General features: G+C 49.7%; 2 protein-coding genes across 3 annotated transcripts in view; one reads left to right on the top strand and one right to left on the bottom strand.

The window, feature by feature from the left end:
- Positions 1 to 24,990, bottom strand: part of TG (thyroglobulin) — a 239,796-nt gene that overhangs the window by 66,892 nt on the left and 147,914 nt on the right. The window lies entirely within an intron of this gene.
- SLA (Src like adaptor) lies at positions 1,820 to 23,865 on the top strand. Of its 2 annotated transcripts, XM_021688469.2 has the most exons (7): positions 1,820 to 2,074; positions 10,352 to 10,451; positions 11,247 to 11,333; positions 14,193 to 14,296; positions 16,535 to 16,666; positions 21,574 to 21,706; positions 22,290 to 23,865. In XM_021688469.2, exons 1-7 carry the CDS (start codon positions 1,897 to 1,899, stop codon positions 22,501 to 22,503), a joined length of 948 nt encoding a protein of 315 aa, XP_021544144.1. In that variant the 5' UTR covers positions 1,820 to 1,896; the 3' UTR covers positions 22,504 to 23,865. The 2 variants fall into 2 exon arrangements, with proteins under 2 accessions (XP_021544144.1, XP_044770243.1); XM_044914308.1 differs by lacking the exon at positions 16,535 to 16,666 and having other exon boundaries at positions 2,014 to 2,074.

Raw genomic sequence — 24,990 nt, 5'->3', positions numbered from 1 at the left:
AGGTGGGGCCTCAGAGATGGCCCGAGTTCCCCGTCGGGTGGGTGGGACCACAGGGTCCGGCCTTTCTCCAGGTGCTGGCTCAGGGCCCAGGACCCAGCTGCAAGGAGTGAGGCTCCCAGCCACTCCACTGGCGTGGCCTTTTGAGCCCTTTTTAGGAGCACGTTTTCTTGAGTGCCTACACCAGCCGAGGAGCTGGGGACAAGGACAACTTGTCTCTGCCTCCTAGAGCCAGGGTGATGCTGTTAAAACCTGCCGGGCTTGCAGGAAGGGTCCTGCCAAGGTCAAAGGTGTCCCTTTGGCTGTATGGGGTCAGGGGAGGGGTGGTAAGAAGGGGAAAGGAGGGACTTATACCCAGAGGGGCCACACCCTAGAACTATCTCTGTTGTTTTCAGTCAAAAGGATCAGAAGACGGGGTTCTTAACTTTGAATGTGTGATCCATTCCGACCACACTTTCTTGGTGCATTTTAGGCTTAGAGTTCTTGCAAGTTTGTCATTATCTTAGGAAGAGCACAATTATAAATGAACTATCTGAGTTACGACTGATGAACTATTCATGTAAATATTTAAAATATATTAACTTTCAAGCAAAACTAATTTTGGTTTTTCTTGTTTCCTAGTACACTAAATATCCTAACTGCCCACCTCCTCCTCAGTAAATTAGGAAGTGATACAGACTTCCCTCAATCTCTGGAAGGCCTTGCCGAGAGCACAGATCTTTCCAGAATCTGAATATGCGGTGCATAGAGGAAGGATTTAAGACCAGGGTGGGGGTTGGGTTAACAGACTTCTGGACCCTTTCAAGCTACTCAGTTCTCTACCCAAAACTGCAGACAAAGAAAGGGGTGGAGTATAAGTTTGCAGATGGGCAGCCCCAGCTGGGGGAGCCTGCCCTTCCATTCTCCTCCTTACCCCCAAGAGACAAGAAGGGCTCTGACTATGGGTGGGGCCTTCTTCTCTGTGCTTCAAGGATCCCAAGAAGACACATTTTCTGTGATCGCCCTAAGCTCCCTTCAAAAACGCTCATACAGGGACCCAGAGTTTGAATGTTTATCATTATGGACAATCTGAAAATACACTATAAATTGCAATCATTAACATGGATTTTAGGCTAGGCCACGCTCTCAGTGCTTCTTGTGTTTTATCTGTTAATTTTGCAGCCACGACTGAATGTTGTTTCATTATCATTCCCTGCAACAGGCAGGCAGAGGTCCATAACTTGCCCAGAGGTCACCATGCTCGGACGCACAGAGCCAGAATGTGAACCAACATGGAACAAACTGGAGGCTCAGCCTCAGCAGTTCAAATCCGTGCTGTGTGACCTTAGACAAGACCTTACCCTCCTGGGGACTCGGTTGCCTTCACTGAGAAATGGGATGAGGGATGCAGGGACTTGACAATTATCAGAAGTTGCAGCGGATGTGCGAATGGGGCACGCCGCAAGCATGCAGCGTTGGTATGGAGTTTCCCTTCTTCACCGTGGGTTAGAGCATGTGCAGAAACGAACGCAGGAGAAAGTTGGCACAGAAATTACCCTTTGCTCAGCCCCCCTCTGGTTGTCAAGCTGGTACTTCCTTGGGTGTCAGGTGCTCCCGATTCCCCATGCATGGGGGTTGGGAGGGGGTCCTGAGTGGGGGAGGGAGGGGCTGCGGCCCCCCTGAAATGCCCCTCACCTTGCACACAAGCACCGCTGGTTGCTTTCCGCCAGCCAGGGCTCGGAGTAATGGAAACTTCTGCGACCAACAGCATTCGCTCACAACTTCCCTCTCTGTGGTTTTCTCTGTCATTCCCTTGATAAAAGACCCAGGGCTGAGCAAATGTAACCAACATTCACGGATCTCAACTTCACATGAAAACACCCGCCCCTCAAGAAGTGAGCTGCTGAAGAGTGATGCACCATGTACTCTAAACTGGGTCATTCCTCACCCAGAGGGCTCGGTGCGTGGCTGACTTGCTGTGTGTATCCCCTGTGCCGTAGGCTTCGAGCATCTTCGACAGCCCAGGGAGACAGAGCGATGGGAAACAGTATGCGATCCACCCCAGCACCTCCCGAGAGGCCTGTGCCCAGCCCAGATGGTAAGTCTGGCTTCTTGGCTCTTGGGTGTGATGCTTAACTCCATCGTTCGAGAGCCGTGGCCAAGACCGAGCGACCGGGGCTGCTGACAATTGGTGAAACAGGGCACGGGGTGCAGAGGCACTCATGGTAGCTGCCTCTCTCACCTTGCTCGTGGTTAGCATTTCAAAAGATTGAGCAGTGGTGCCCTGAGTGCCTGCTGGGCGGCTGGCTTGTGTGGTGGACCTCTGAGAACAGCTCTTTCCACCTTTATTTGACAGGTGGGGAAACTGAGGCTCACCAAGGAAATGTGATCCGCTATGGGAAGAGTCAGATTTCCAACCCAGGCCAGTCTGATTCTGAAAGCTAGGCTCTTGCTTACCACACCCTGCCAGCCAGCCGTGCTATAATATTATCGTGAGTTTAATACTACCACAGCTCTGCAGAAGCTTTTGCTGTGCAACCTGATGAAGCTAGACACTAGCTCGAGGAAATCTTCCTGGAAAGAAAGGAATCCTGGCTCCCCTTGGTAGGATCACAGGGCTAGCCATCCTAGGGGGAGGGCACAAGGCCATGGCTTATGCAGTGATGACAGAAGTCAGCTTCCCGTGGCGCTGCCGGGTAGAGGCGGGTTCCTGAAGCCGAGGAGCCCTTCAGAGACTGGCCAGAGAGCCCTAAGAGGACATCAGCAAGCAGGGGGCAAAGGCTGAGAGCAAAGCTCCTTTTGCTCTGGGTGGGGTGGCGGCAGCGCACTGTGTGGGTCCTCGAGGGGCTTGGGAAGGGGATGGTCAGGAGGTCCCTCAGGGTCCCTAGGGTGAGTGCCCTTGGGACATTTCCACCTCCTATCTGACGTCACAGTGCTGGTGCTCGGTCTCCCTCTGCTAATGCCCCGCGTCCCCTGCGCCCCCTGCAGCCCCACACCCTGCAAAGTCCCCACGCACAGATGGCCACCATCCTGCCTGCTGAGAGTCCGCCGTGCCAGGCACCTGTCTCTACTGCTCCTTCCACTACTTCTGTGGCCCCTTCAGCAAGGAGGCGCCTTCTCATTGCTTCCAGAATGGAGACACCAAGTTATACATGGTCTCAGGATCCCTCGGACGCTCCCAAGGGAGCAAGCAGAGACCCTGCCGGCCATTTCGGTCCCCAGGCAGGCAACTCTAGTGGCTGTCTGTTCCAACGCCCCTCCTTAAGCCTAAGCGGGGAAAGATGAAAAGAACATTCTCCGGGACAAAGGGGATGGAGCCATGTGATGAGGTGGGGCAGCCGGCGTGCTCCGGGGCCCCTCTGCCTCCCATGCAAAGCTCAGAACCAGGTGTCGGCCGGGCCTCCTGCTGCCTGGGCCCTTCTCCCACCTTCTCCAAACAACTGCAAATCACAGCTTCCCCTTCTGGTCATGGCTGCTTGAGGAAAACACCCAGGGCCCACCCCGGCTTGGGAGACACCCACCCACCCACCCACCCAGCGAGGCCATTTTGTACTGCAGCTTCTCGCCCGGGGCAGGGGGGGCGGCATGCTTGAGCAAACCCCATGAAAACACGGGTCTCCAAGGGCTCGCTCATTTGCCTTTAGTTTTTGAATGCAAATTCTCATGAAATAAGTTTCTCTTTTTCCACTGTGTGGGTGGTGGGAGGTCACCTCGAAAAGGGAGGTAGAGGGGTCTCCCCAGCCCTCCACCCCCTGGTGAAGAGAATTCCCCAGGTCAGACCCAGTGCGTGATCCAGGCAACCACATCAAGCACGAGTAGCTGCCTTTTCCATCCCCCACCCCTGAAAAGTTTCCCCTGTGATCAGTTGTAATTTGATTTCCCTCCCCCCCTTTTTTTTCCTGCCATCCACTCGAAGAAGGGAGAGGAAAGTGGTTGCAGTGGGTGCTGCATTAATTAGTCTCTAGCCGATGGATGCAGAGGGTTCGGGTTTTCATGGAACATGCACCCACTCAGCTAACACTCATGCTTACTCATTTGGTCAGGCTCCAGCTCCCAGGAAGTAGTGCGGGGAGCTGAGGGCTTTAGGCCAGCATACAAGTGGAGCTTCCTCTGACATTAGCCTGAGTGGTGGAGAATGAAAGTCACCAAAAGCCCCAGGCCCTACACAGGGATCAGCAGGAGGCCTCACCTGTAAACTGCTAGACAGACACATTTTCTGAGCTTTTAGGAGTGTATTGTTCCCCCCAGCGAGGACGGTGAATGCCTTGGGATGTGGCTTTTTCCATCTGTTTGCTCCTAAACGAAGCTTTCTAGAACATCCCTGATTACTCCAGTTCCTGGAGACTACTATCACAAAACCCACAGAGGTAGGAGGACTTGAAGAAACGGGGCAGGCCTCAGAGACAAATGACCTTGCTGAGCTACTAGTGTTGTCCCTGGAAGCCATTTGACCTGGGGTAAGTCAGTTAGCCTCCCAGAAGAAGGGCAGGGCTCAGCAGTCAAATGGAGACCAGGACAATCCCCTTCTCAGAGCATTGACAGCACAAAGTAGTCGCCTGATAAATGTGGAGGGAATCACTTTTCTAAACTCCACTGGGGGTAACCTGATTGCACGAGGCTCTGTCTAAATGCCTCCCCCCCGAAAAAAGCAGGTTTAAAGCAGTCGAATTGGGGGTTCCATGACTTGCTTGCCAATCAACCCACATAACTCATTTTCTCTACAATCCTATCCTTATTTCAGACTCTTGCTCTGCACCAGACACGGACAGTACAGAATTGAGTAAGACCTAGGGAACTCCCATGTAGCTGGGCAATGACATATTTCTACCTTAAATAGAATCTGAAGGTACAATTTTCCCCCACCTTACCTTCTTTTTTTTTTTTATTTTCCCCTCTTCACCTTTTATCACCCTGATCTCACTGACAGAGGTCATAATGCAAACCTAGACACTGTTCAGACCCCCTTCTGTGCAAGCATGGAAATCGCGCTAAGCGGGGCGTTTACCTAGCACCTAGGGTGCTGCCCCATGGAAAGAAGACATGGGAGGGGCTCTGAGGAGGAAGAAGAGGGCAGGGAGGTCTCTGACCCAGCCTGGCACTTCCCCAGTGAATGATTCTCAGACCACCTGCATCAGAGCCTCCGGAAAGTTGTCAAAAATGCAGATCACTGGGCCCCGCCCCAGATCTGCTCATCAGAATTCGATGATGGTGGAGGGGAACAACCCGTGGAATTTCTTACAAGCCCCCTGGTTTGAGCCAAAAGTTTTCATCCCCAGACCCAACTTTTAGTCCTGCCCCTACTCTTAACACCCGATGAGCAATGAGAGAAGTCAGTTTGTCTCCGTGGGGTCCCTCTGGTCTCACTTGTAAAATGGGATGATGGGAGTGACTCTATAACGTGCCAGACATGATTCCTAGTGCTCTACACACATCATTCTCCCTCCTCCCAGCCTCCACAGGAAGTGATCTCTATCACAGACAGTCCAGTGCCCTGGAAGGGAACCTGCAACAGATCTTTGACTAGACCCACCTTTTCCACCTGGGTCTTACTCATCCCACTTCTGGCCCCTGAGATGGTTCTAGGTGGAACGCGATCATTCAACTTTTTACACTGAATGTACAACTTCTGCCCTTGTAATGGAGACTATACGAAATACGTCTCGTCCATCAGACCATGATTTCACGGTGCCTAGAATGGGGCTAAAGATTTGGGTTTTTTTAAAAGCAAATTGACATAAAGAAAGACACTGTTAAGTAAATAGTAGTGCTGGTAGTATTCAGTAGCATCAGGAGAGCAGGTGGCCAGGGACAGAGTCTGCCCCCTCTGCCGCTAGGTGACTGGGTTTTGAGACTGGGCACTCGGCCTGCTACCATGTGCTCCTGAGCTAGTCTCTCCACCTCGCTGTGCCCTCTGAGAGCCTCAAGATCTACTCGGTCCAATCTGCTCCATCTCAGAGATGGGACAGCCAAGGTGTGGGACAGAACAGAACTTGTGGACCACTGTGCCTCACTTTTCAACCCACAATATAGGACCCACAGGTACAACCTGTGGTTTGTGGTGATCAACAGAACTTGGTAGATCTCCTATCAGGCGAGTCTGCCCAGCCCCGTCTGATTGGTTAGTTGTGTGTGTATGTTTCCTGTAAAAGACATTGAAAGCAAGGCCTGCTTGGACCCTCTGGAGGCCATGGATTTGGGCACGATTCAAGGGCGTGCAAAACCAGAAGCTGAAAGCACTGGGTTGTTTAGCTCCTTGCCAACCAACTGCACTCGGCTGCTGGTGCCAACTTGGAAACCTCATTTGGAGTCAGCGTTTGTCCCAACCTGTCAAGGAGCAAGCGCTAATTGGGGAGAGCCTGGTAATTACATGCCAAGGAGAGCTCTGTGGCCTAGGGACACGGCCAGGAGCTTCAACAACCCTCATGCTCCTGCTGCAGGTTACTAAACACTCTCCCAACCTTTGTTTCTTCATTTTTTAAATAAGAATATATATTCTCTAGGGTTGTATGGAGCATTGGGAGTCCTGAAAGGCTGGCTTTGCTAGAGTTATAAATGGAAACTACTGAAAGGTTTTTAGCATTTAAAAAGAAATGGTAATGATTCCAAGAGGCATAATAATGCTAAAAAAGGCCTGTCCTCCTTTGACCGAGTAATATCTGTGGCTAGTGAGTTCTGCCTGGGTCTCCTTCCTTTTTTGGATTCATTTCCCATTTTACACTTTTGTACAGTTCGTTCACTATGACACACTTTCAAGTTGAGCCATCGGTAAATATCTGGTCTTCCGGATTTCATCTTCTGTTCTCACCAAATGGATTTTGTTTTTAGAAGAACAGAATATTTTCAAATTTGCACATCCAGAGGCTTTTCAAAATTTAGGACACCATTGGCTGAAATTGGTCTTGGACTATGTGATGCTAATCCCACCCATCCCATAAACATGATATTAGCGTTCCCTCCCCCCCCCCAACCGCCCCATGGAGGTGGGTTCTGTACATACATTGCATCATGAGTCCAACCCCAGTCGTACAGGGTAGGTTTTGGTATTTCCCATTTTTATACATGAAGAAATCAAGCTCAGATTGGTTAAAAATAAATCTCTCCCCAAATCACAGAACAATTAAGTGATGGAAGTAGAATTTAAGCCAGGTCTGATTGATTCCAAAGCCCATTCTCTCTTCTGAAAAATCCTCTCTGGATTTCTCGCCTATGCGAGACACACTTCTTCATTCGCTTTGTTTCCTTATCTTAAATCTGCGATAATCCGGTCGGTCTGTGCCTGTCCCCGAGGCCAATCACTTATCTGATTTAATTCCAGGGCTCAGCTCTCCCCAAAACCTGGGGCTCCAGGGGGACCTGACAGTGTGTTCAAGCTCTAGGAGTGAACTTGATTTTCCTACTTTGCGTGTACGCTACCACAGGGCCTGGTAAGACAGGCGGCAGGAATGCACATGAAATGCCTTGCGAAGGACCACACCAAGGCCATCGCTTTTAAGCAAAAGCCCCACCTCGAGGCTTTCTCAGCGACATGGAAGTGTTATAGCTGTAAAAACATCACTATTACGGAAATTCCACAGGAAGCTCCACGCTGGTATTGTGAAATTGAAATTCTCCAGCCCCTGAAGCCTCTTTCCGCTATTGAGACAATTGTTTTGATAATGGGATCGTGGTTTTTGTTTCTGTTTTTAAAGTAAGGAGAGGCGGTTGTTCTGTTTCACAGTCTTCACAGTGAAGCAGACATCAAAGCCCCAACCCCCGCAGAGACACAGGGTCTATTTCAAGGTTCTGTGATGGTCGCAGATAGCAAAAGCTGTGCCTCTCCTTCCAGCCTTGTTTTTCACAAGGGGCTGGTTCTGCGATGACCGCCCACCATGCTGCTGCCACAAATCAGGTCTCCTTCCCTTGGGCTGCGTTAGGCAGTGTTTAAGAGCCCAGTAGCACAGGGATGTCTCATCTTCATTCCTTAAACCTGCCCTGAGCATCGGAGATGGGACAGCAGGATCTGGGCGGGGGCTGGAGGACAGCTCCTTGTGGAGTTCACACTCATTCCCCGGGAGTCCTGCAAACTCAAGAATACAACCTGGGTAATTGCTTCAAAGGAAAAGCCTAGAGCTTTACCCCAAGGTGGGGGTAAAGCAGGAGCACCAGGCAAACCTCCCGGGGGGGGGGGGGGGGAGAGGGATGAGAAACGGGAGAGCAGGTGCTTTCCTGGCAGAGGGAGCAGCCTGTCCGTGGGCTCTGAGGACCCGGCATCCCGGCAAATTGAGAAGAACACGACGGCTCGTCACACTGCTCCTGAGCAGTGGAGACCATGTTAATAAGCGGCTCCTTCATATTTGGGACCATTAACCCAGATTTCCATCATGAAGGTGTCTTCCAACCCCTCTTTTTCCAGACTAAAGCAGGCCGCAGAGGGGAAGGATGCAGCCACACTCAGAGTGCAAAGTCAGCCTCAAAATCAGCCCGCTTTACTGGGAAGCTGACCAGATCCTCTGTGTGGGGCCCCCCTTCATGGGCACCGCAGCTTCCTAGGGACTATACCCAGTTTTGTATTTGCAATTTCCTTTCTGTTCTTTTTCTTAAAGAGGATTTCCAAATTTGCATGAGCTTCATGCCTCACAAAATCTGGATCCACCCTTTATCAGAACTCGGGACTTCTGGCTTCAAGTCCAACTGCAGTGCTGCCTCCTGCTATTGAGCTGGGGTCTGGGCTACACAAGGAAAGAATCCTTTTTTTTTTTTAAATCTAGCAAAGCAGAATGGGAGGGAGGGGTCTCTGTAGGCTCCGGGGAGGCTCTGCTGGGTCAACCATTCCCTGGCCAGGCCCTGCTCCTTCTCATGAGGCCTGACTCCTTTCAGCGACTTCAGTCAGCATGAATCACTTTGGTTTCCATTTCATGCCTAAAAATGCTTCCTTTCATCTGCTTTATTGTCTGTGGCTCAGCTTCCCCAAATGAACAATATATCTGAATGTGCTGTTGCATGGTGATAAGTGGCTTCTGATTCACTCTCACACATTCTACTCCTGAAGCTATCTTTGGGTTTACTCTGTCTGGGCACTGGTGAGCCACAGAGTCCCGGACATAGGAGTTGTAAGGGGCGGGGTCTAGAAGTCCCAGCATGGGGGTGTCTGGATCCCAGAAAGTGGCCAGTTTGGGCCACCAAGCCTGCCATGCCCCAGTGCTGGGATTTCTCCTGGTTTTCCTGGGGTGAAGGGGGCGGGTGATGACCCTTCCCATGATTATTTATGGATTCTCTAGAACGTGAGCTCTATTTGAGCAGGCAGACTTGGCTTGCTTTGTTCGCTGTGTTTGGCCTAGATACTCAATGAACAATTGCTGAGGGAATGAATACATGGTAAGTTATCCAGAATTTTGAGTTCAGATGCCCAGCCAGCAGATGGAGGGATAAACCCAACATCAGAGCAAACAGGTACTGAATCCACCCATTCTTAAGGTATATTATTTCCCAAAAACTATACCTCGCATCTAATGCACCCAAATTCCAGCAAACCGCTAAGGCTGTATAAAACAGGATTTTGCTTAGTGCCAAAAAGTGAATTCACATATTATCACTCCTTCTCTAGCTGACAGTAAGCTGTACTCACATGAACCAGACAGAATGCTTTCCTTTTCAAAATGTCACTAGAATTACTTTCAATGTACATATGATGAAAAGCAGTTACTTTTTCTCCCACCCCTACCCCAAAGTCCCTATTAAATAGACCCCCAGCATGGTGCCTTATATCCTACAAAGAAGAAGTGCTTTGGGGAGTTTCAGAGTTAGAGTCTTTGAGTCCCGGCGGGTCCTCAGAACTCATGTAGCCCAATCGCAACACACCCTATCCCAGTATGTGAACTATGGGGACCCACAGGCCCCAGGGAGGGTAATAATAAAAGAAGCTTTTATGGCCCCTTATCATTCATGGGGCACTGCTGCATTATTTCATCTCATCTCCAGATGGACCCTGCAGTGAGGTAGCATTAGCCCCACTTTAAAGATGGGGAAATTGAGGCTAGCAGGCATTTGGGGACTTGGGCAAGATGACAGGGATCAGTAGACACAGCGGCAAACCTTCAAGCCAGATCTTGTGACTCCAGCTCAAGGACCTCAGGATCCCCACTTCTCAGAGGAGAATGTCAGGGCCAAGCTGGGCTTGCAAATGGAAGGGGATCACCGACCTTGGGGTTCCTTTGAGCTCCCTGTGCCACCATCCCTGAGGAGAGGAGAGCCTGCTATAAACTGCTGTTCCAAAGCAAGTCATGTATCTCCAGCTGAGAAGTCCACAGGAGGGACTCGTCTTGGCCCTCCCCTCCCCGGGGTGGGTTGCCTTTTGGTTCCCTGTGAAGGAGAACACACCTTGGCTTTGTTTCCCCAGGACTGGATAGTGACTTCCTGGCCGTGCTGAGTGATTATCCCTCTCCTGACATCAGCCCCCCCATATTCCGCCGAGGGGAGAAACTACGAGTGATTTCTGAGTGAGTTGGCTTTCCAAATGTTTCACAATCCCTTAAAAAAGGTGAACTCAATTTGAGTGGGAATCGTTAGATTTTAGCTATAGTTGTCCAACTCCACTCGGGCCCTGGTCCTATTCTGAGTTGAGAAATTTGGCCCATACAGCAGATCCTTGGGCTTAATCTTTAAAACCGCCAGTGCTCTAAAGCCTTCAGTGGTTCCCCATTGCCTGGTGGGTTAAATTTAAATTCCTTAACTTGGCTTTTGAGACCCTTTACGGTCCAACTTCTGCTTCCCACGTTGGTCTCGTCTTCCACCCATGCAGTGTTGATATTTTCTACCAGTGCAGTGGGGGCTCAGGCAGGAGGACCCAGGGGTCTGAGAAAGCTTCTGATGATAAACAGAAAGTATTGCCTTCCATCCTGCTGTCTCTCCATGACTCAAAATGGGCTATAACAGATAGGGGGCTCTAAGCTCCTTTTACTTAGATTCTCATTGATACAGACAAACTATCTTGGTTATATTGCAGGGTGTAATTCCGCATAGTAAACATTTGGTTTTAAAAAGCCCCCAATTCTGACACACTCACTGTGGATCCCCAAAAGGTGGCTAGTGCCAGCTATGTGGGAAGGGTTCTTGGTTAGCTTGGAATGAGGGAGACACTTAAAAAGTATAGTTTCATATGGAGAACTTTGGCCAATGGTGGGTTTGAAAAAGAAACGGCCTTACGTGGCCCAGGTTAAATCTGATTACTCTGTTCATGAGTTTGCTTTGCCACTCACCCGTCCACCCTCTCCTGTCTGTTCTTGTTCTTCCAGCGAAGGGGGCTGGTGGAAAGCCATTTCCCTTAGCACTGGTCGAGAGAGTTATATTCCTGGAATATGTGTGGCCAGAGTTTACCACGGGTGAGTACATTTCTGAAATGGCATCTACGAAGCATGATATTGATGTTAGTGATGGCTGAGCACGCACAGAGAGATTCCGGTGTGGCACCGTGGAAAGGAAGTTTCCAGACAGTCACTCTTACTCTCGCTCAGTCCATAAGGAAGGGTGTCATCTTGGCGAACCCCTTGCCCTATCTGAGACTCGGTTTCCCCATCATTAAGACAAGGGAGCTGGACCTTTCGGCTCCAGTGCTGCATTCCTGGCACATAGCAATACACATTCAGCAACTGTGATCAAAGGGGCACAGCTGCTAAAAGTCATCCTGTCTGGGTTGCAGTCCTGCCTCTGTCCCCTGCAGGCCGTGCAACAGTGGGCAAGCTCCTCAACAGCTCCTGTCTTGGCTTCCTTTCTTATCTGTCAGACAGAGATCACAATACAGAATGACAGGGGCCAGAATAGATAGTAAGACCAAAGTACAGGGCTGTGAGGATGATGAGGTGGATAGTACACGGGTAGTTCTTGGAACAATGCCCAGCATTACAGTAAACACTTGGTACATCTTAGCTAGATTCTTATCAAATCCTATCCAGAACACAGAGAACACTTATTGCCCAAAACACTTACGTACCCAACTTGACAAATGCAGAAGTCAGGCCGAAAAGGAGAAATTCGAAAGAATCGGGCATGAGAGAGAAGCAGACAAGCACACTACCTTCCCCTGCAGGTGTGCAGATGGGGGGCTTTGGAGACCAGCACCCCTGGGCTGGAATACGCATGGCTCAGCTCCCTGGCTTCCATGGTAGGAGCCCCCCACAAGTGCCAGGGGAAAGTTACTTCACCTCCTTGACCCCCAGTCTCCTCATCTGGCAAGCTACCAAGGCCAGACCTCGGCATACAGGAAGGAAGAAAGAGAAGCATTACTTTTTTTTATTTGGAGGGGTCCAGAAATAACAGCTTTACACACTCACCCCTGCCGAAAGCAGAGGTAACTGCCTGCGTATTTTGCAGAATGTAACTCCGTGCATTTAACTGCAATGTCACGGATTTTGATTATGAATACCAAAAGCCATTTCTGAGCCAAGGATGATGAAGGGGAGCAGAGGTGGGACAAAAGCAGCTGTGACAGCCATGGTCTGAAAGAGATGTCAGTCAAAGTAACTCTTTTGAGTCAGCTGTGTGTCACTGACCCATCTGCTCATTTAGCAAACATGCATCAACACTTTCATGTTGAAGATGGGGTACCGCATGTTGGCAGGGGCTCGGTGGTGGGGAGCCTGGAGGAGTAAGATGTAATCACAGCTCACTGGAGCTTCCCCTCTAGTAGATGCAATAAATGTCTTTAAAATATCGACTAGGAAGAGAGGCGGTGCAGGAGAATGGTTATGGAATTCGAGGTCCGAGGAAAATGCATTGCAAGTCTAGCTTTACCAGTTGCTGATATGCAGTAACTTGGACAAATTATTTACTCACTCTGACCCTCAGTATCCTCATCAGTGAAAGGGAGGCAAGACTACCCTTCTTAGAGGGTGTATGTGAGGATCAGACTTCAATGCCTATAATATGCATAATGCCCATAATTAGTATTCATATATGGCTGTCGCTATTGTTTTTCTTGTATTCATTTTTATGAGAGGAATTTCCTGGGAGGATGAATATTGGTCACAGACACTAAGCGCGTATGTTGTGCAGAACTAAAGGGGTAGTTAAAATATTAGGCCGCATCATGATCTTAACACAAAAAGTGCTCTTCGAGGCCAGTACATAAATAAACGGTATCTGATTATAAGTCTATGGTCTTATAACAGCCTCACAGCCACGGTGCTAAAAGGACTCGCTTGTGTGCCTTGGGGATAGCAAAGGATGTGATGCAGTGAAGCATTAATATTTGCCACAGCATATGCACTAGTTCAGACCTATGGATTAAAAGCCAGGGTTCACTCCCTGAAATACGGAGACTGTTAAAAAGGAGGTATAATTGCTTCTGAGTACACTCCAGCCAAGTGCTAACGAAGCATTTTCTTCCACGCTGGGATCTGTCTGAGGCTGTTCTGAAAAATGAGGAAGTGCCCACTTCCTTAGAACACAGATTCCTTTGTGCATGGAGCTGCTTCCGAAAGCATATTCAAGAGTGTTGGCTGTCGTATGGAAGGTGAACATTCTGTTGGAAAGTTGGACCACAGTGTTACAACCGCTTTTTTTTTTTTTTTTTACTGTTAAGTGAAAAAAAAAAAAGCAAGAAATACAGAAACACATGTCAATGCATCGTGCAATGACAACTTTGTTTAAAATATGTTGAACAAGAGAAGATAGGAGGGGAATATAATGAATGCAATGTGGGGCTTGTTAAGTTGGTGGAATTATGCACCACTGTGTCTTTCTCGTGCCCATTTATTCATTCACAAATACACACCAAGCTCAATACCCTGGACACAAAGACAAACCCAAACAGACAGACATAGTCGCTGCCCTCATGGGGTGGTGAAGGAGCGGTGGGGAGGCTACAATACAAGGCAGAGACCTTAAACAAAATGCCAAACCTTATCGCGGTACCTTATCGAGGTTTAGCACGCTTCTATGTCATATAATACAGAGTGGGCACGGTCTGGCTGGCATTTGAGAACAAGATGAGAAAGGTATTTTATGCATCTTTGTGGCCTCGTTGTCTGATGTAATACCTGGCGTGGGGTAGGCACTCAGGAATTTTATCTGAATGATTAAAAGAAGGAAGGAAGGGAGGGAGGGAGGGCCAATTGCCCACCTCTTTTGAATCCCAACAGTTTTATAGCAACTGGACCTTGCTCTGAATTTCAGCACCACCTGCCTGGTTGGGGGAAGGTGTGCTCAGGATATTCATGCCTCCCTTCCCTTCTATTTCCCAGCTGGCTGTTTGAAGGGCTGGGCAGAGACAAGGCAGAGGAGCTGCTCCAGCTGCCAGACACGAAGATGGGCTCCTTCATGATCCGAGAGAGTGAGACGAAGAAAGGTGAGCGGCCTCCGACTCCCCTTTCCATGCCGGGGCTGAGAGCAGCAGGTTTTGTTCCGGACTGATTCATGACACGGCTCATTTTGCCTCCTCCCACAACACATGCAAACCCATCCGATCTGGTGAGCTCCCTGCAGCCCACACACCCCCGGAGAGGCCAGAGTGAAAGCTAGGGGCCCAGAGCCAGGGAGCGGGGGACCTGGCAGGGTGAGGCCACGGCCGGACTCAATGAGCCCTGCAGGCTCCTGCTGTGAAATGTCCCATCAACTGGGAAGCAAAACAAAGAGCAGGTGTAGGCAGCACTGGGCCCGAGTGAGCAGGCTTGGGACTAGGCCCGGCCCACACTCGCTAGCTCTGTGCCCTGGGCGGGTCGTTTACTTCTCCGAGGGCAGTATGTTCATCTGGGGTGCCATATGCAATCATAACTACGTTTATAGTGCTCTTGCTACACAGGAGACCTTCAGCACTGATTTCCACTGTGCCCTACGATGAATTCAGGCATCTTAGAGAATCAGGACAGGCAGATGTAGCCCTTACTTACGCACTATGATCATTATCGTTACAACTTCCTTACGTCTTACACATTAAGTAATTCAGTGAAAACAAAATAGCTGGACTCTTTGTCATGGTTCAGAACAAGGGCTCTGAATTCCAGTTTTGGCTGTATGCATTACTGACAGGCACCTGTCTCACTAAGCCTGGGTACCCTTTCCTAGAACAGGGGATTGACACTAGGAAGGTACTTAGCACGGTTTCTGGGGTGTGGTAAGCACTTTAACTCACAGGAGCAAGACCCTTCCCAGTTAGGGCTTTCCCAGACTAACTAAGAATAACACCATTTTAAAAACAAAAGATACATTCAGGTTCTTAGCCTGCTTCTTGTATCCTCAATATCAGAGAAGAGGAAATGCAATATCTGAGAGTATTTCCCACATACCTACTAAGGGCCAGTACATTTTGGAGCTCGAGCCCTTCACCAAAATTAGCATCAGCCTTACTGTGGAGAAGCAGGGACCATCTACCTATGGTTAGAAAATTCAAGAACAACTTTTCTCTCAAAAACTCTAATGTGCTAGGGGAAAACAAGATCAAAGCAAAGACCACATTTCCTGTGCATGCCCTGGCAGTCCCCAGAGGTGGGAGACCCAGACTCAGATAGGACTTCTAAGATGGCATGGCCAAGTGAGGGAGGAACCCAGCTTGAGGTTCCAGAGCTGATCTAAAAATAAAGATGCTTTCAGGCAGATCTGCAGCTGAGCTGGGCCGGGGCTGGGCTGGGGGTGGGCGGGTGGCAGGCTCTGCTCCCTTGGGTATGCAAAGTTCTGATAATTTTCCACCTGCCACCTTTGACCTGCTCACCATACTTCCAGTTCCTGCCAGCGTTATAGGAAGATGCATGTTGGGCTTCAGAGGGCAGGCCTGGGGCAAAAGTAGGAATGCCCATCAGGACAAGGGTCAGACCCCAGATCTGCCATTTCCAAGCTGCGTGCCTCTGGCCATAGCACTCAGGGGCTCAGAGCTTCGTTTCTGCATCTGTAACATACCTGGGGACAGCACTTGGAAACAGCTTAGCCCATGAGCAGCCCGGAGAGGCAGCAGAGACTCAGTAAATGCTCATGTCCTTCACTCACTGTCTCGTGAGTGTTTGCACTCCTGGGACCCAAAGGACAGAGCAGAAGGCACCTGGGTCCAAGTCTCCCACTTTCCACTTGGGAAAATCAAGGCTAGGAGAGGGGAAGGTGCTTGCCCCAACTTCTGCCCTTCCTAACCCCTACTGCATCACTACCTTCATGGTGCTTAAGGAGAAATGGCATGTTGGACATGTTTCTTAGGGATACCCAGAAAAAGTCTTAGCTGCTCCTTTTTCCAAATTTCTGAGGAAACCAAGCATAAGGCATAACCAAGAGGGAGCAGGGACCAGAAAGTGGTATGACGTGGTGGCTTTCCAGAAGAGGATGTGGAAGCATCTGGAATGGCAGGCTCACAGAGCAAAGACTAAGCAGGTGCACCTAAAAATCTGTGCGGCTAATGTGGTGGGGCCGCTAAAGGAGCGCGCTCCTGGGGTCTCTGCAGAGTGAGTGCAGTCCCTGAAGACGGGGTGCTAGCAGCTGCTCCTCCAAACGCAGGAGTGCACATCTGGGTATTCTCCTTGCATCCCAAGGCTGCGGGATTCTCTCCATCGCCGCCCTTGGCGGGGACCACGTGGGACGCCTCTGACCCAGCCCCCGTCTCCCACAGGTTTTTATTCTCTCTCGGTGAGACACAGGCAGGTGAAGCATTACCGCATCTTTCGCCTGCCGAACAACTGGTATTACATCTCCCCGAGGCTCACCTTCCAGTGCCTGGAGGACCTGGTGAATCACTATTCCGGTAAGAAGCATCCCATGGGGACAGATCAATGAAGCCCCTCTTGGTTAACTGCCCCGTGGTGCCTGTGTCTAGGACAGGCACGGGTCCCTGATTCGTGCCAGGTGACTGACTTGGCTCTCACTCTGCTCCTTAATCTGCTCTTTTCTTGTTAATGCAGACTGTAGGTTTCAAGTTAAAACAGGCTGCCTGCGAAGGCTGCGCAAGTAGGTAAAATGCAGCTAATCTCGACCTCACCCTCACCCTCTTTCCACCTGCAGATGGAAAGAAATAGAATCCCTCAATATCTGCAATGGCAAACTATGGCATTTCCTCGGGGACCCCTGAGGTTTTGTTTGGAAATGCCACTCATGTCCCTTCCTGCCTGGCAAAATCCTCCTCAGCCTTCAAGGCAACAGGAAGCCACCTTCTTGATAGGTGCTAGGAGTCAGGATCAACTGCCTCTCTTCTCAGCTCCCATAAGTGCCGGCCTTTCCCTCGAATGGGGTCCCTCTGCCTCATGACAGAGTGAACTGTGTCCTAGTCTGGCTTTTCTGGCAAGCTCTAAAGACCGGGGCTGCACTTTGTTCCTGGAGATGCTTCTCCAGGCCCAGGAGGGAGGTCCCGGGTTCCACATCACCAGGATGGGGAGTGCCCTCCAAGACGGCAGCAGCAGAGAGGGTTTTGATGGAGGTGACAGGGAAGAGTAGAGTCAAAAGAGGAGATCAGAGTTAGACTGTGACAGGCCTGAATGCCAGGTCAGGAGGTGACATTTTACCCATGGGATAAGGCGGAAATAGTAAAAAGTTGGCTCTGGAACCTCTGCGTTCACATCCCAGATCTTCTGGGCAACCCCAGGCTTGTTGTTCGCCTTTGTGCCTTGGGGTGTTGTGAGGAATCCTCGGGATGGTGGAGGGAAAGCGCTGAGGGGAGGGCCTGACACGTAAAGGTGGGCTCCTGCTCACACTGGCCGCTGTCCCCAAGACCACGACTCCTCCTTCCTCCTCCCTTCCCCTGCCTGTTGGAGGGAGGAAGAAGTTGCTCTCACGTTGTATGTGTCTTCCCACTTCCGGTTCCAGACCTCACACCCCTGGGTATCTTTGCTAGCATTCTACAGGGTGTGGGGTTTTGAAGGGCATTTCAAGGTGAAAGGAGCCCATAGGGCTTGGGTTATCACACCTGCCCAGTGAGAAAAAGGGCAGGACATAGAGGTGGAATGGTCTCTTGGGAGACACAGGCCCAAGCTCGGAGCCGGGCTCTGGGAGACATTGGGAAGAGACCCCCATCTCTCAGCTGCAGCACCCCGTTCATGCAAGGTGGATGCGAACAGCCCCCTGGCAGGTGGTGGCAATGACTGGCTTGTTCATGTAACGTGTACCCTAATGTAGTGTAATTACGGAATGGGGCAAATGCAAAATAAGTGATACCAAATGTTACTTCCTTGATGCCTGGAAACCTAGCAGCTTAGCTAAAAATGAAAGAGGAAGGGAGTCCTGGAGATAGTCAACTTTTACTGATTATGGGTAAAGGTTGGTTGTGGTATTTGGCTTTTAATAACAATCATCAGAGGGGTGGGGAGACCATAAGTTTTGCATAGACAAAAGCAAACATGAAAAGGATGCTGCTCCAGCAAAGATTGTACAGACTGGGAGACCCACGAGGCGTCCAGGCCAAGAGCACCCAAGCGGCTTGCCCCAATGCAAGAGCAGTGCCTTCCAGAAGTATGTCCCCGGCCACTGTGTCAGGGGCTTCCTGTGCCCCTGGGGACCCCCCCAAATGGAAATAAGGTGGCCAGTTTTACCTCCCTCCAGATTCTACCCAGAGACACAAAATCAGAAAAATTTTGTGCTAAGGGCTCTGAACAGACATCTTAGTGTTCCAGGTGGCTTATATTTATTACCTGGTGCCTTGGGAAAATTCATTAACATCTTGGAGCCTCAGTTTCTTCATCTCTAAAATGGGGACTTCAGTCCCCATGCCTCTTATGAGACTATTGTTAGGACCAAACACAAAACCATGAGTGTAAAGGTCTGGCCCCTAAAGATCCCATGCATGGTAGTGACTGAGAGGACAGAGGAGGTGGGGCACAAGTCCCCAAATATGGCCAGGAAAGCAAAGGGCTGAAAAGGGGGACCCCTGAATGTAGAGTGGTTGGGAGCCTAGGTGTGTGAGAGGAATAAGCGTTCTGGAAAATTCTACAGAGTAGGGAAACTGAGGGGAGTGTGTCCAGACCTCAGAGGCAGATAGGACCTCTCTCTCCCCCATTTTGGAGGTAATGGATTGCCTTCGGAACAAGTATCTGGTTCTGAGTCGATGAGGCAGGTTCGGATCACATCTCTGTGACCTTGAGCAAGTGACCTGAGCCCAGGGATCGTCCTCCAAGTGGGCGTAAAAATACTGCCGCTCAGAGCTGCGGGGGCCACGCTGAGATGAAGCGTGGGGGTTAGCTGAGCACTGCGCTCAGGTGGGGTGCTGCAGGTGTTGGTCCTTTTACTCTTTGTGGGGATTCCGGCTCGCCCTCAGGGTTAACCTCTCACAAACCCCCTCCGCCCTGTGCTGTCTCCTGGCATTGGTGGCTTCAGTCTGCGTCCAGCTCCGTCTCCCTTACCTCTTAACCTGGGAGGTCGTTTCAATTTCCAGCCCAGGACAGGGCATTATTTCAGATGCACATCCAGTTAAGCTCCCCCTAATCTCAGGGTCCAATCTCGCATTTTTCGACCAGTGTGGGTGGACATTTGAGTTCACGGTGAAAGTCAGACCGAACACCAAGAAACAAGGCATTATTGGCTGCCACACTCTGCTAGCCTGGGTTTGCTTCTTCAGCTACAACCTCCTTTTGTTCCTTGGCAAGAGCACCCAGAGCTCCCTAAATAAGTTGGGAGGCGGAGACGGCCAGAAGTAAATGTGCTCCCTTAAACCTGGCCAGGGGGCTCTGTCCTGCTGCAAGCCAGCAATGTCTCATGTCCTCTGCCACTCCGTGCCCCCTGCACAGGGGTCTACAACCTGAACAAAGCCACACGGGATTTTCTCTGTCTCTAAGAACGTTTGAGGGGTGCCTAGGAGGCTCAGTCAGTTGGGCGTCTGCCTTCAGCTCAGGTCATGGATCTGGGAGTTCCAGGATCTAGCCCTGCACTGGGCTCCCTGCTCAGCAGGGGGTCTGCTTCTCACTCTGACCCTCCCTTGTCTCATGCTCTCTGGTTGTCACTCTCTGTCTCTCAAATAAATACATACAATCTTTAAAAAAAAAAAAAAAAAAGTCTGAGCACAGCCAGAACCAAAGCTTTCCCACAGCCATGGGAGGTGGAAGCTAGAACCTGATGATCCTGGGGAGATGAGCGACCCTGGGAGGGATGTTAGGGGGAGGGGAAGCAATGGATTATTTAATTTTCATTCTCTTTGTGCATGAGCATCCAGGCTAGAGAAGAGAGATACTTCTTCATTTTTTCCTTTGTCCACTTTCTCTTGCTTGCCTTTATCTTTGTCTAAGTCTTCCTCCTTCTTTTCTGGTGTCTTTTCTTTTTTTGTTCTGTGTTTACTCCCTCCCCCTCCCTCCCTCCCACCTTTCTTTATTCCTGCCCTCCTGCTCACTCCCTCCTCCTTCCTGTTTTCTTTCTGGGCGTGTTCTATTCTCCTGTCTTCCTGCACATGCATGAGCCACCTGTGCACGAGGAAGCGCTGTTCCTCGGACTTGGACCCCACCTTGCACATGGCACACGTGATGGAGCCATGCTCGAGAGTGAAACCCTAGAGGCCGGGCCTCCTGTCAGCTGTTCTCACTTGTTAGCCTGTCCTCTCAGTGTGTGGCCCAGGAAACTGAGGCTCGGAGAGGGTCAAAGGGATTCACAATCAGGGGCGTAGTTGAAATCCAAATCCAAGTGTAGTTGATCCTGGAGCCAATCTTTTTTTTTTTTAACCGTTATGTAGTCAGTTTTATCTTTTTTTTTTCTAATCACACTTTCTGGTTTGAATTTCATTTTCTAAAGGCTCCATGACAACATGAGGGTATACAAAGATGGTAAAAGATTCAAGAAAGTCAGTCAACATTTCTAGCTGCTACGGCCTCACTCCCCATTTAATCCTTAACCTATGCTAATTCAGATGTCCTTCTCTTCATTTCCTGGCTGAGCAGCCACCTCTTTACCTTCCACAACTAGAGGCTAGTTTCTAGAAGGTATCTTCCCATTGGCCCTTCCCGGAACTTCCATCTCTTGTTTTTTTTTTTTTTTTAACTTTTTTATTGTTACGTTAATCACCATACAGTACATCATTAGTTTTTGATGTAGTGTTCCATGATTCATTGTTTGTGCATAACACCCAGTGTTCCATGCAGAACGTGCCCTCTTTAATACCCATCACCAGGCTGACCCGTCCTCCCACCCCCCTCCCCTCTAGAACCCTCAGTTGGTTTTCCAGAGTCCATCGTCTCTCATGGTTCGTCTCCCCCTCCTATTTCCCCCTCTTCATTCTTCCCCTCCTGCTATCTTCTTCTTCTTTTTTTTTTCTTAACATATGTTGCATTATTTGTTTCAGAGGTACAGATCTGAGATTCAACAGTCTTGCACAATTCACAGCGCTCACCATAGCACATACCCTCCCCAATGTCTATCACCCAGTCACCGCATCCCTCCCATGCCACCCCCCACTCCAGCAACCCTCAGTTTGTTTCCTGAGATTAAGAATTCCTGGAGCAAATCTTACTGCTTCATGTGCTCTTCCTCCGAGCTAAGCACAGTACATATTCAGGGCACATTAACATTTCTTAAGCAACTGGATACCTGACTCTCCACCCTGCCATGCCTCTTTCCTATCTTGGCCTCAGTTTCCCCATGTGAACAACCAGGGGGCTGTACTGGATGGTCCCTCAGGCCCTGCACCCCACGCTGGCTGGGGCATCCCAGGGTCACTGACCAGTTGTCTGCTTCCCTCCTTAGAGGTGGCTGATGGCCTCTGCTGTGTGCTGACCACACCCTGCCTCACTCAGAGCACGGCCACCCCGGCCGTGAGGGCCCCTGACTCGCCTGTCACCTTGCGCCAGAAGAACTTCGACTGGAAGAGGGTGCCCAGGTGGGGTGTGTGTGTGTGTGTGTCCTGCATGAATGTATGACCACCCCCAAACCTGTGTGAGAGCCTGACAGCTGAAAATACAGCAGGGTATAGCCCTCGCTGTGGAAAGCTGAGCAGGACACTGCAACCCAAAGAATCCCACTGTCCCCTGGGAGACCCTAACCCAGCTTTAGGCCTCACTGCCATTGCATTTCGTAGGATATCTGTAGTTGGGAGTAGTGAGTTATCTTAACCAAACACTGATCCTAACATTCCACTGGCAAATTCAAAGAAAATCAGAGATCAGAATTGCCTGGGAGATGAAGAAAATCTACTCTTCCTTGTAAAAGTCATAAAGAAATATTCATTCAAATTTGCAGTTGGAAGTTATAGCCATTCGAGTTAATGGTGGTTCCGAGAGGTTAAGTGATTTCTCCAAGATCACATGGCAACAAATGTAAGAAGCAGAATTAGAACAATAAGTTAGAGAAATATTAACCAGGCTTTTTTTTCTTCTTTTTTTCCTTCTCCCATCTTCTTGTTCTCCCTCTCTCTATGTCCGTCTCTTCTTTCCCTTCCTCGTCCCCATTCTTCGCACTCACAGACTGCAAGAGGACCCTGAGGAAGCCAGGAACCCACTTGGTGTAGATGAGTCCCTTTTCAGCTATGGCCTTCGAGAAAGCATCGCTTCCTACCTGTCCCTGACCAGCGATGACAACACCTCCTTCGATCGCAAGAAGAAAAGCATGTCCTTGATATACAGTGGGAGCAAGAGGAAGAGCTCCTTCTTCTCATCACCACCATATTTTGAAGACTAGCCTGAGAATAGACACCATCGTGTGTACCCAAAATAACAGAGGTTGGAACTGTCACCTGGGATCTGGCAGGGAGGCATGGTTCCCTGGCCCCTGGGGAACCGCACATCTTCCAGAAGCCAAGAAAAGGCACATGAAGACTCAAACTCACATCTTCTCTGTCCACATCATGACAAAGTGGACCCCTCCCTGGTGTCTGATCAGTACTGAGACATCACGAAATGTTGAATCACGATGTGATCAGGGAACATTTCAGAAGAGCCCCATGTATGTGTGTGTGCTCGTTGTGTTTGTGGGAAAGATAAAGACATTATCTCACAAGAAAGTGCACAGGACTGTTCAATGAACTGTCCAGATGGTCACACTCTGAGCTCATTGGAGATAACTCTGGAGCGAGAAAAGCCTGGGAAGAAGAAGAGCCACAAGCTGCGGTCTGGCCAGTCCAGGTTTGCAAATGGGTCCCCCGCCACGAGCTTCTCTAACCAACCCAGAAAGAGACCTTTGGTATGCAGCTCCTCTCTTTTTAAGGGAACTCAGTGACACTAAATGTTAATCTTCCTTATCATCCCTGAATCAGGAGATCCCAGTGGCCTGCTGGTGCCAGGAATCAGACAGCTTCCCTGTCTCTGTAGAGGGCGAGGCAAAGGGGAGAGAGGGAGGCTGCTTGTGGGAAAATGGGAGGGTCGCCTTGGAGCTGTGCAAGCTTTCCTGGTCTCCCCAGCCGTGGCTTCGCGGCACAGAAAGAGCTTCTCTGACAGGCTGGGACTCTTGCCAACAAAAATGCATCAGTTGTTTACTCATGGTTGCCTGAAGAGCTAACTGTGTTAAGTCCCATGTCAGGTTGAAAGAAAGAAAGAAAGGGAATAAAAGAAAAAAGGATCAGCAGAGGCACCCACAGTATAGACAGGGAGAAAAATCTACAGACAAATATCGTGAAAGTGGGTTGTAGAAGGAAAAATCAGCTCATGGCTCCGGGGGGATTGGGGCAGGCAATGGTGGCCCATGAGCTCATGTCTCAGCTGCACCTTCGCAGAGGGTAAGTCCAGCTGGATTGAGTAGGTGAGAATGGTTGGCCTTTTTGGAAATGGCAAATTGACTAAATGCTAAAGAATTAATTCTAATTCTAAAGGATTAATTCATTTATGTGATTTTTCTGTATCATCAGTATTTTATTCTAAGAAGGGCCTGGCAGCCACATGAAGAAAACTGCTGAGCTCCAGGAAAGAGGGGAGGCAGAGTGGCTTTAATTCTGTCCTACTAATTTTAAGAGATGAGAGAGAAAGCACAGCAAAGTTCTAGAAAAGGAGAAGTATTTATCTTGAGGCCGCCCATCCGGATCTTGTTAGGAAGGGGGCTGCAGATGCACCCATGACTCATTTTCCCCTGTTGCAAAGGGATTCGGTGGGGAGGGGTACCCGTGGAACCCTTCGTTGCCTGATACGAAATGTCTGTCTGTTCACCACACGCATTCCATAGATCTGAGATCACTGTGCTGGTGTTACGTGTATATGCATTTACGTGATCTTCTGTATCATCAGACTCTTGTGTGTTTATAAAAGAAGACATTTACGGTTTCCCCTAAGAACCCCTAAAGGCCATTTCAAGGGGCCAGCCGATGTGTGGGAAATGAATATAACACTGTGGACGCTGACTTCCACCACAAGGGAGGGTGACCTCGCAAAAGCCAGATGTTTGTACGGTGTCTTATGCATTGTTTCCGTTGTAACTAGTGTGCTGGGAACTTTCGGGGAGCACTCAGAGGCATTTCTAACTGGGAAGCATTACACTTTGCTAAATCATGTATTTATTACTGATTAAAATATACCTAATAAATATTTAACCCTTGGCATGTGGGGAGACCTTTCTGGGCGAGGTGGGTGGGTGGCTCATTCGGAAGCATCTTTGGGTCTTGAATTTTCAGACAAACCTGCCCCTGGAGAGAGGTGAGAGCAAGGAACACCAAGAAGAACCGCACTGGTTAGCAGCTCAGCTTTTTCTTGAAGTGCAGCCTTAAGAAAACTGGATTTTGTGAATTTGGAGGGTGTCTTATCAAACTTGAAGGTGGACACAGGGGGTCAGGGGAGAGAACAACTTCTTAGCAATTGCTATGAGCATTCTGCCTCACCTAGGTAACTTCTGCGGATCACTTGTGATACCCTGGCTTTCTGTTTTTCCAAGAATTTATTTCTACACATATTTTTCTGGACACCTACTAAATGCCAGACGTGGCTCCAGACACTAGGGCTATAGCAGTGAAAACCAGATGAGGTCTCTGATATCACGGAGCTTGAGATCATAAATAAACAAGAAACTTTGTCACGGCAGGGAAGGTAGCGCAGAAAGTAACCTGGGCTGCTGGACCTGAGCGTGACGGGGTGAGGACTCATTTACCTAGATGCCTGCTTAGGAAAGGCCTCCCTGCCAGTGGATGCGTTTGAGCTCCCATATGAGCTGAGGCCTGAAAGATGAACAGCAAACAGCCAGGCAAAT

The sequence above is a fragment of the Neomonachus schauinslandi genome, chromosome 4, assembly GCF_002201575.2.
Source record: "Neomonachus schauinslandi chromosome 4, ASM220157v2, whole genome shotgun sequence".
In the NCBI taxonomy this organism is placed as follows: domain Eukaryota; kingdom Metazoa; phylum Chordata; class Mammalia; order Carnivora; family Phocidae; genus Neomonachus; species Neomonachus schauinslandi.
The sequence above is the reverse complement of the archived record's forward strand: the minus strand, read 5'-3'. Positions and strand labels throughout refer to the sequence as shown.